Source organism: Tauraco erythrolophus, chromosome Z, assembly GCF_009769465.1.
Source record: "Tauraco erythrolophus isolate bTauEry1 chromosome Z, bTauEry1.pri, whole genome shotgun sequence".
NCBI classification, from domain to species: domain Eukaryota; kingdom Metazoa; phylum Chordata; class Aves; order Musophagiformes; family Musophagidae; genus Tauraco; species Tauraco erythrolophus.
In genome coordinates, this window is record NC_141496.1 from 24,656,095 (window position 1) to 24,666,160 (window position 10,066).

Below are 10,066 nucleotides of genomic sequence, written 5' to 3' on the forward strand. Positions count from 1 at the left end.
AGAGAGTTAAATGAGCCAGGAATTCTTGTAGTGTTTAATGTTTGTATCTCCCATAGGAACGTAGGCTATGGGAAGCTCTTGTCGCATCATGGTTCAAAATAAAAGAAATCCTCCTGTGTGTAAACATGAAAACTGAAACAACAATGTAGATTTTACATAATGTGTTTAATAAATTAAGCTATTAAATAAATTACAGATGAGAATGTTCTTCTTTGAAAGTTCTGTTGTGCTTGGGAAAGGGTTTCACTTTGTAAGCGCGTTGGAGTTACGCTTTTGAAAAGACCTCTATCTTCAGAATGAATACTTACTTCTGGAGCTAACTCTTCTGGATGAATTTGTCATTTAGGAATAATTTCCCTGGAGCCCTGTCCTGACTTTAGTTTTGCAGAAGGTCTTAAAAGAAACATCATACATCTTTCTGAGCACTTAAGAACATCGTCCATCACAGTTAAAAGGAAAAAAACAATGAAACAGAAGGCAGCAGCTTTTGCTAGCAGGTGATAGTACAGGTTATTGTAGAATACCAGAGGGTCCCTTTGAAGCTGCTCTAGAAAAATCTTACTTCCTAAAAAGCCTCTGAAGATTGAGACATCCTACATGCCAAACAGTGACTTCCCTATAGTTCCTCCATGCAAGCCCAGAGCCACGACCAGGCTGTGGTTTACAGCAGGTACCAAAGAGGAGTGGAAGGACAGAGGCAGGTGGACTTCAGCAGCCTTGTAAATGACATGTGTCCTGCCAGGTAGCGATGGAAGCTGAAATTGTGTTTACTGTGGGGGGACTGTTGAGAGAGTCTTTGTGACAGAGCCTGCTCTAAAGGTCAGATCTACATTGACCCTGCAGCAGTGAGAATCAAGATAAACTGATGCAGCTGGTTAGGGTGCTTGAATTCCTGTAGCCCATTGCTGTGATGGACTGGAATTACTTGAACAAGACTCAGACAAGCTCATCCTGATTCCTGTCCTGTAGAACAAAAGCATTTAGGAAGCGTGACGTAGATCTCCAGTGCTTGTTCCTTCTGTTTTAGTCCGAGCATATTGCTGCAGCTACATTCCTCACTCAGAAATTGGTTCTTGCTGCAGTGAAGCAGCACTAGAAGCATTAAACTATAAAATAAATGAGCAACTCAGTTTTCCAATACGACCTCTTAGGATGCCTGCAAATTCAAGCGTGCATTTCCATACATGATTCTTAATCAATGTCTGCTAAAGAATTGACATTGGATATGTATAAAATGAAGTTGTATCCTAGAGTTTTTGCTAATTTGCCTCTTCTTACCACTTACTGTGGTCTTGTGGAAAGAGATAAGCTATACATGAAAAAATGACTTGTAGTAGTTTATACGGGGTTATGCCCTCACCCCAGCATGATGCTACAGAGTTAACGTTTTCCTGAATCATAAGACAAACCAAAGCGGATTTTTCTTTTGACAGCTGCTATGCAGAGTTAACGCAAACTTCCCTGGGAAAACTCTGCCTTGACCTTAGTAACAAATACACATAATCCAAACTATATTAAGACACTTCAGTTTCTGTCAGGACACAGGCATGCATTGCTCAAAGACTCACTGAAAGCTTTGATCTATGCTAAAACTCCTGCTTGCCTTCAGGGGTGAAGTAGTTTTCTTACAAAAATAGCTCCTTGAATCCACAGTTGACAAAAACCCACTTGACTGTGCTTATGAACACTGGCCCTTTGGTAGTTTTCTGCTGGTTCCCACAGTGGTTTGATGACAATAAGGAGGGGGTAAAGGAGATGGCACTGATAGCTTTGGGTACCTCGATAATGTTTTAGTAAACGACACCAAGGACACAAGATACAAATGCTCATTTCTGACAAACAGTTACTGGGATTTCTCCAGGAGAAGCAGATTACTAACAGACTTGGAATGCAGGTGGCTATCAGAGGACAAATGGGAGACAGGCATTTCAAATCAAAAAAGTGCTTAAATACACTTTAAAACAAACAAAAAAAAATCCCCAACAAATGGAACGACTACAGCTCTGGTTTTGTTGCCCAGACTTATGGGTTGTACTGCTGAGTATTGTGCAAGAATATACTGAGGGGAAGTCCATGATCAGGGAACACAGATTTAAATCATCGCAGCATCAACCCATGTTATTCGGTACACTTAAAAACACACTGTCGTGTGGAAATCCAGCACCTCACTTGAGTCATGACAGAATTTACCGCTTTTAAAACGCGGAGCAGCAGCTTCTTGCGTACTATCTGATAAAATGGCGTGTAAGGTTCCGTAAGAACCAGAGTGCATACACTGTATTCTGTTCACTGCCTTTGTGAGAAGAGGTGGTCTCATTGCAGTCACTCCAGCTTAGGTAAGGTTTCGGTGACAAAACACAGAACGTCTCTCATTCTTCCAGTAAAATCTATGAGAAATGGATGCCTTCTGAATTGAAGCCATGCAGCAGTCTGAAAGAGTGAAATATTTATGTTACAATTTCTACTAATTTATACTTCAGCTTAAGGCATTTCTAAGACGGGCTGGCAGGCAAAGAACATACGAAAATAACATGAAAGCAGCCATCACTGTTCAACTGCCATAAAGAATTAATAGAAATCTTAAACTAGAAGTTATTAGCAAATTTGGTACTTTAGAGATGCAGGTGTATTTTCACAGAGTCACAGAATGTTAGGGATTGGAAGGGACCTCAAAGGATCATCTAGTCCAATCCCCCTGCCTGAGCAGGACCACCTAGATCAGATCACACAAGAACGTGTCCAGGCAGGTTTTGAACATCTCCAGAGAAGGAGACTCCACAAGCTCTCTGGGCAGCCTGTTCCAGTGTTCTGTTACCCTTACTGGGAAAAAGTTCTTCCTCATGTTTAAGCAGAACCTCCTGTGTTCCAGCTTATATCCATTACCCCTTGTCCTATCATTGGATGCCACTGAGAAGAGCCTGGCTCCATTCTCATGACAGTCACCCTTTACATATTTATAAACATTAATGAGGTCCCCCCTCAGTCTCCTCCAAGCTAAAGAGACCCAGCTCCCTCAGCCTTTCCTCATAAGGGAGATGCTCCACTCCCTTAACCATCTTTGCGGCCCTGCGCTGGACTCTCTCAAGCAGTTCCTTGTCCTTCTTGAACTGAGGGGCCCAGAACTGGACACAATATTCCAGATGCAGCCTCACCAGGGCAGAGCAGAGGGGGAAGAGAACCTCTCTTGACCTACTAACCACACCCCTTCTAACACTCCCCAGGATGCCATTGGCCTTCTTGGCCACAAGGGCATGTTGCTGGCTCATGGTCATCCTGTGCAGTTCAGTTGCATTGCATCCTACTGCATTTCTTAAAAGAGCAGGAGCTGTATTGATTGTCACACTGACAAACAGCTAGGAATTCTTATCTTAAATTAGGAGACAATTCATGCTGCCACTTAAATTAACTGACTGGAAGTAAGTGCTGAATATAGCAGTCAATGACTCGATTTCCAAATTATGGTATAGACTAAGGCCTAATCCTCAGACAGAGGAGAGGCTGTGTAAGTCTCCAGGGAAATGATAATAACCAATTCCATTATTAAAGCCATTTTAGAGGAGACATAGAAGGGTCTAGTACACAAATACCAGAAACAGAGGTCTAGCTAGCTGCTTCTCAACAGTGTAAGCAGCAGTTAAAATACATATAGGGTTTAAGTGTTTGTTCATGTTCAGGAATGGAAGCAAGGAGTGTCTGGTATTGAAAGGAAAACAGTATTATTCCTGTGTAACCCCATACTACTAATCTGTGCTATACAGGTACAGGTGCAGACAGAATCTGAAGAAGCTTAAAAGGAAGGCAAAAAGAGAAAAAAGAATACCGAATGAAATCATCTATATCCATTGAACGGGCTCGTTTTTCAGAGTAACCTGTATTTTTTAGGACTGTCTGTATTTTCTCTGCAATTTTGAAGTTTTCAGGTATTTCCTGTCAATGAAAAATAGGATACAAATTCATAGCATAGAAAAAGGTTAATTTAAACAATCTATTCTTCTCCTACTTTTAGAATAGTTCCTGTTTCAAGTGGTAGAAATAAGCTGTATTTTTTCTTGTATGGATTATTGCATTCTTCTATTCTTCTACCTGAATTTTTACGCCTGAGCTCATTCACTATAAATGAATCACAACACTACTAGCCAAGCAGACAAAAAGTTTTCTTACTAGATTCTTGTCAGATTAGTAAAGGTCCTTGAGACCTGTATAGCCAATGTATTAGTAACACACTCAGCTTTCAGCTTTTTCATTGTAATTTAGTGACCCTTTTAGACTTTTCTCTAAGAAAAGAGGTAAGTTCCTCCCTTCCTCCAACTCTCTTAGAAAAACTTCAACGTGTTAATTTTTTCAATGTTAATTTTTTACTTTTATAAAAAAGTCAGTATGTAGGTCACAGTGCACAGAAATAGAATTTAGTGTATTAAAAAGGAACTTACTGTATTATGTAAGGAACAATGAATTCGGTAATTATGATCCAGCAACTGCTCTACAGCACTTGACCTGAAAAAAATACAAGTTTAGAATGAAAATTGAGCTTTAACTATTTTTCTTTTACTTGACTGGTTTGTTAATCTTTACCATCAAAAACTGTAATGACTACACAGAGCTGTTCTTAAGTCCTTCTTAAGCTGATGCTTAAGTCCTCCATCATGGTTTATCCTAGATTGTGCTGGCACGCATGTAACACTGCTATGCATTTGCAGAAAAAAAATGGTTACCTGGATGGACACTCAAAATAGAAGTTACTTACTTAAATGCTGCGGAGAGCGTCTTGTTTTTCCTAACAAAGGCTATCCGTACCAGACCATCCCACTCCTGAAATTAAGAGTTTCAGAATTTACAGAAAGGAACATACAGCTACTACAAACGAGAACAGTCACTAATGACAATTTCACAACAATACTGAACACACGCACACAAAAAATCTTTCAGGAAAATGTCTTTCTAAACAATACAAAACCAATCCTGTCTTGGACAAAGCAATACAGAGGAGAAAATACTTCACCCACAGAAAACCCTGAATCGTTCTTTTTCAGGCCTAGGCATTACTGGCCAGACCTTATGTGCTGAGAAGGCAGATACTCGAAGAAAATACGACTAACTTTGGGCAAGGCTGAAACGTTCTTGAAGATCACAGCATTTTACAAATTAACTTTAAGAACACTATCCTGGAATATCTGCCTTCTGAGATTGTACACACTCATCTGAAGATGAGACTTCTCCTAGATACTCCTTTGATCACAACCAAAGTCATCAGCCAGAAGGGTCTCAGAGATACAAACCATGATGAAAGGGACATTATTACTAACAACTGTCCAATGAACATGGAGATGATACCTCAGTCTTGTCAGAAATACTGTGAACAAAGCTGCACTCAAATTAATAGTGGCACGTTCAGGTAACATCTTAAGGCAAGCCTGACTGACAGAGGAATAAGTATTTTGGAATTACATAAAGGCCAATGAATTGGTGGTACGTGGTGAAAACAGCACACGGCACTGAGTAATATGTGAAAAGAAAAAGGAAATAAGTATTATCACTAGTAGAGTATACAATGCTTACCTGGAAGTTGATCGGTGGTGGTGGGTTCTTGGGCTCTATTCTGACAACACTGGATTCAACTTTGGGAGGAGGCCTGAAGTTGTTCTTTCCAACCTGTTAGTCAGGAGAAGTCAGGCAGCTCTATGAATAAGCAGCAAATCCTCACACTCCTAGAAACATTCTTCTATCTTTGATAGCTCTGTTGGCTAATGCAGAATGACGTACCTTCATCAGATGGTCCACTCGAGCTAATAATTGAGTGTTAATAGAGAGTCTGCAGTACAGTTTAGTTCCTGGTTTTGCAACCAAACGAAGTGCAAATTCCCTTTGGAACATAAGTATTGCACACCTGAGAATAAAAGAAATGAGAAAATGAATTCTAAGCAATCAACTTCTACATCAAAAGCCAGCTAACATACTTGGAAAACACAGGATTTGCCTCAGCGCTTAGAAGCTAGGAAAGTTTGTCATAAACTCCGCCTTCCTTAGCTCAGAGTGTGTCAAAAAAAAAAACCCAAACAACACGAAACTTGGTGAAACCATCTAACTCTCCTTAAAGCTGCAATAGAATTTGATTCTTTATACTGCTAAATGGGTCAGGATCAAAGAGATAGAGCTTAGTCTCAGAGTTTTGTGCCCGACTGTAACAAATCATTTTGAATAATTCTATGATGAATCCTTCAAACTCTCTAGCTCCAAAAATGGACCAGTAATGTCGCTAACATTAGCGCTTCAGTGAGAGAAATCAAGAACTGCTGGCATATTGAACAACACACAGAAGTACCCGGGCAGTTGTATTTTTTTAGCCTAAAGAAGAGGAGGCTGAGGGCAGACCTGATTACAGCCCACAAATACTTGAGAAGGGATGGTGGGGGAGTGGGGAAGGGCTCTTCACATTAGTGATGGGTGATAGGACAAGAGGAAATGGGTATAAGCTTAGTCAGGGGAGATTCAGGTTGGATGTTAGGAAGTATTTCTTCCCTGAAAGGGTTGTCAGCCACTGGAAGAGGCTGCCCAGGGAGGTGGTTGAGTCCCCATCTCTGGATGTGTTTAAGAAAAGGGTGGATGAACTGCTTAGGGACATGGTTTAATGGGGGATTACGGACGGTTGGACTGGATGATTTCTAAGGTCTTTTCCAACCTAGAAATTCTAAGATTCTATGATTTTCAGACCAGACAACAGGAAGTGTCTCGGCTTCAATCTACCCTTTCCACCCTTCCTCTCTAAGGCAGGAAGGCATTTGAAACGCTACGATGCCCTGCTTATCCCGGGAATAACAATTAGTTATCATACTAGTGTCAAGGGGTGCAACTCCTGTTTTCATCAGCTGGACAGTCACTGATCACAACAATAAGTCTTCTCCTTGTGCTTAACACATTGGCATTATCTAATTTCTGGGCACTGGCAGTTTTCGTATTACAGAAGAACTTTGTTGTGGCTCTGATCCATCAAACTGATGTTTTCAGAACTAAAAATATTTCACTTTGGAATATTTTTTAAACTTTCTTTTTTTTTTTCTAACGGGTAGTACAGAGCTCTGTTCCTCCACATACCTGAAAAAAGGTCTATGAAGCAGTAACTTGAAAACAAAAGGTGACGAAATCTAAGGAAAAGAGTAATAGCATTAGTATAATTTCTAGGCAATTATAGTTCAAAAACCAAAAAAGTTCTGCCATGTTGTTTAGCCCATACCTGGTAAGGCAAGTTAGCAACACATGCATCAAAGAATGGTAAGTCTGTTTTCAAGACATCCCCAACCTTGATTTCAAGCTTGTTTGCCAGGCACCTGGGGGAAAATATACTGTGATTATCCTCAGAGAAGCACATTACCAAAGTTTTTGCCACATCAGCTCCACTGCTTTAGGCGCTTGCTGTTTCCACAGCTGACACTTACGTGCCCTGGACTCTCTTCTGAAGTTCACCAACAAGTCTGGGGTCAATTTCACAAGCAATAACCTGAAAACAAAGTATCTGTTTGCAACTTCATACAACTCCTCCTAACTGGGATTAAAATTTCAATTGAAAAAAAACCCAAAACCGTGTGTCTATTGCTACAGGTTTAAATAATTCTTAAAAATACCCTATTAGGCTACGCAACTTCCTCCCTCCCAAGAAACATGCTAGACTTACCACATAAATGGGTAACAGCAATATAGTTTGATAAAGCCATAAAAGGTTCACATGAACAGCTAAAAACTAACTGGAATTATGCAAGTGTTAAGAAAAACATCCTTAGTGTACCTCTGCTTATTTGAATTAAGCAGATGAAGATCCTTCTGTTTGCCATAGTCTAAGCCACAATGTGCTCTGAGCTTGGGAAAGTGCAGAGGAACATTCACACTCACTTTTTTCACTTTCTCTAACATCTTTACTGTCAGGTTACCGGTTCCTGGGCCTACTTCCAGAATGACATCTGTACGTCGTAGGGCAGCCTAAAAACAACCGGCATTTCAGTTATTTTTCCAGAACCGATTTCAAGTCGCCATTTATCTTTAAAATGAAGGGTACGCGCTGCTCGGCAAAGAGCCAAAATCAGCTAGGAGTGCGAATGTCATTTAGAAAGGGACAAGAGATAAACAGTGAAAATAACAACGTCTTCAAGCTAATTTATGAGAGATCTTTAGCCAAGCATAGAGAAATAAGCAAGCAGGTATGTATATACTTTTTTTTTTTTTTTTTAAAGCAGTATCAAGGCAGTAACTGTACTAGAGAAGGAGGGTCCCTCCACAACCACAACAGGCAGGTTCAGGGAAGACGACCGTGCATCAGGTCGCGCTTTCCCAGTGGACTCTCCCGCGGCTCTGCCCGACGGTTCCCGGCGCGGGGAGCGCCGCTGGGGAGGCGGGGAGGCGGCTGAACGGGAGCTGCTCGGCGGCCCCCGGGGGGCCGCCGAGCAGCTCCCGTTCAGCCGCCTCCCCAGCGGCGCTCCCGGCTCCGCCGCTCACCTTGTCGATGATGCTGTTCACGACGAGGGGGTTCTTCAGGATATGCTGCCCGGCCCCGGTGTTGAAGAGGATGCCTAGGGCAGACGGCGCCGTTACTCCCGCTGCAAGCGCACCCCGCGGAGACGCCACGACGGACGCTCGGGTTTTTATCCGCCGCCGGCTCTCACGCTTCTCCCAGCTCAAACCGCGCGCACCCGCCGGGAGCTGCCTTCCCCCGGGCCTCCGGCGGGGCCGCTCCCAGCACCGAGGCGTCCCCCGACCAACGACGAGCGCAGGCCGCGCCCGGGCGGCAGGCCCAGGCCTGGCCTCCGTTCGCGGGGACGTCGCCGCCCAGCCCGGCCCAGCCCGCACTCACCGGTAGCACGGCCCTCCCTGCGCTCCTGCCGCGGCCGCTTCCCGGCCCGCACCTTGGGCATGGCGGCCACCGGCTCCGCTCGGCTCCGCGCACGTGCCGCTCGGGACTACAGCTCCCGGCCAGCACCGCGGCCGGGTGGGCGCGGGCAGCGGGCGGGGCGCCGCGGCGGACAGCGCCCCCCCGCGGGCCGGCGGTGTGCCCGAGCCGCGCTCCCGCGGCGCCGGGCTACGCGGGCGGATCCCGCGGCGGAACCGCGGTTTGTAGGAGCGGAGCGCGATCGTCCCTAGGGAAGCAAAACCTCCGCTCCCGGAACGAGCTCCCGCAGAGGTGCAGGTGCAGGTCGGTTAAACCGGCTCAGCCGCAGGTCCGTGAACTCTCGGGAGGACGAACTCCTCTGGAAGAATCATGGAATCATGGAATCATAGAATCATAGAATGGTTAGAGTTGGAAGCGACCTCAAAGATCATCTAGTTCCAACCCCCGTGCCATAGGCAGGGAAACCCTCCACTACACCAAGTTGCCCAAAGCCTCATCCAACCTGGCCTTGAAAACTTCCAGGGATGGGGCAGCCACAACTTCTCTGGGCAACCTGTTCCACTGCCTCACCACCCTCTGAGTGAAATATTTCTTCCTTATATCTAATCGAAATCTGCCCTCTTTCAGTTTAAAGCCATTGCCCCTTGTCCTGTCACTACACACCCTTGTAAAAAGTCCCTCTCCAGCTTTCCTGTAGGCCCCCTTTAAGTACTGGAAAGCTGCAATAAGATCACCCCGGAGCCTTCTCTTCTCCAGGCTGAACAGCCCCAACTCTTTCAGCCTGTCTTCATAGCAGAGGTGCTCCAGCCCTCTGATCATCTTCGTGGCCCTCCTCTGGACCCGCTCCAGCAGCAACATGTCCTTCTTGTGCTGGGGACTCCAGAGCTGAATGCAGTATTCCAGGTGGGGTCTGACGAGAGCAGAGTAGAGGGGCAGAATCACCTCCCTCAACCTGCTGGCCACGCTTCTTTGGATGCAGCCCAGGATACGGTTGGCTTTCTGGGCTGCCAGCGCACATTGCCGGCTCATGTTGAGCTTCTCATCCACCAGCACTCCCAAGTCCTTTTCCTCAGGGCTGCTCTCAATCCATTCTCCGCCCAGCCTGTACTTGTGCTTGGGATTGCCCTGACCCATGTGCAGGACCTTGCACTTGGCCTTGTTGAACTTCCTGAGGTTCACACAGGCCCAGAGCGA

The 10,066-nt window shown here is 44.6% G+C and overlaps 1 protein-coding gene across 2 annotated transcripts; it reads right to left on the reverse strand.

Moving 5' to 3' along the window:
- Nucleotides 1-216: 216 nt before the first annotated feature.
- DIMT1 (DIM1 rRNA methyltransferase and ribosome maturation factor) lies at nucleotides 217-8,897 on the reverse strand. Of its 2 annotated transcripts, none has more exons than XM_086628937.1 (12): nucleotides 8,846-8,897; nucleotides 8,482-8,576; nucleotides 7,882-7,968; nucleotides 7,431-7,492; nucleotides 7,229-7,322; nucleotides 7,090-7,139; nucleotides 5,761-5,884; nucleotides 5,557-5,649; nucleotides 4,745-4,809; nucleotides 4,431-4,494; nucleotides 3,821-3,927; nucleotides 217-2,430 (listed from the first exon to the last, which is right to left on the reverse strand). In XM_086628937.1, the coding sequence occupies exons 1-12, from the start codon at nucleotides 8,895-8,897 to the stop codon at nucleotides 2,388-2,390; spliced, it is 936 nt and encodes a 311-aa protein (XP_086485063.1). In that variant the 3' UTR covers nucleotides 217-2,387. The 2 variants fall into 2 exon arrangements, with proteins under 2 accessions (XP_086485063.1, XP_086485062.1); XM_086628936.1 differs by having other exon boundaries at nucleotides 8,482-8,555; nucleotides 8,837-8,897.
- Between the last annotated feature and the right edge of the window lie 1,169 nt (nucleotides 8,898-10,066).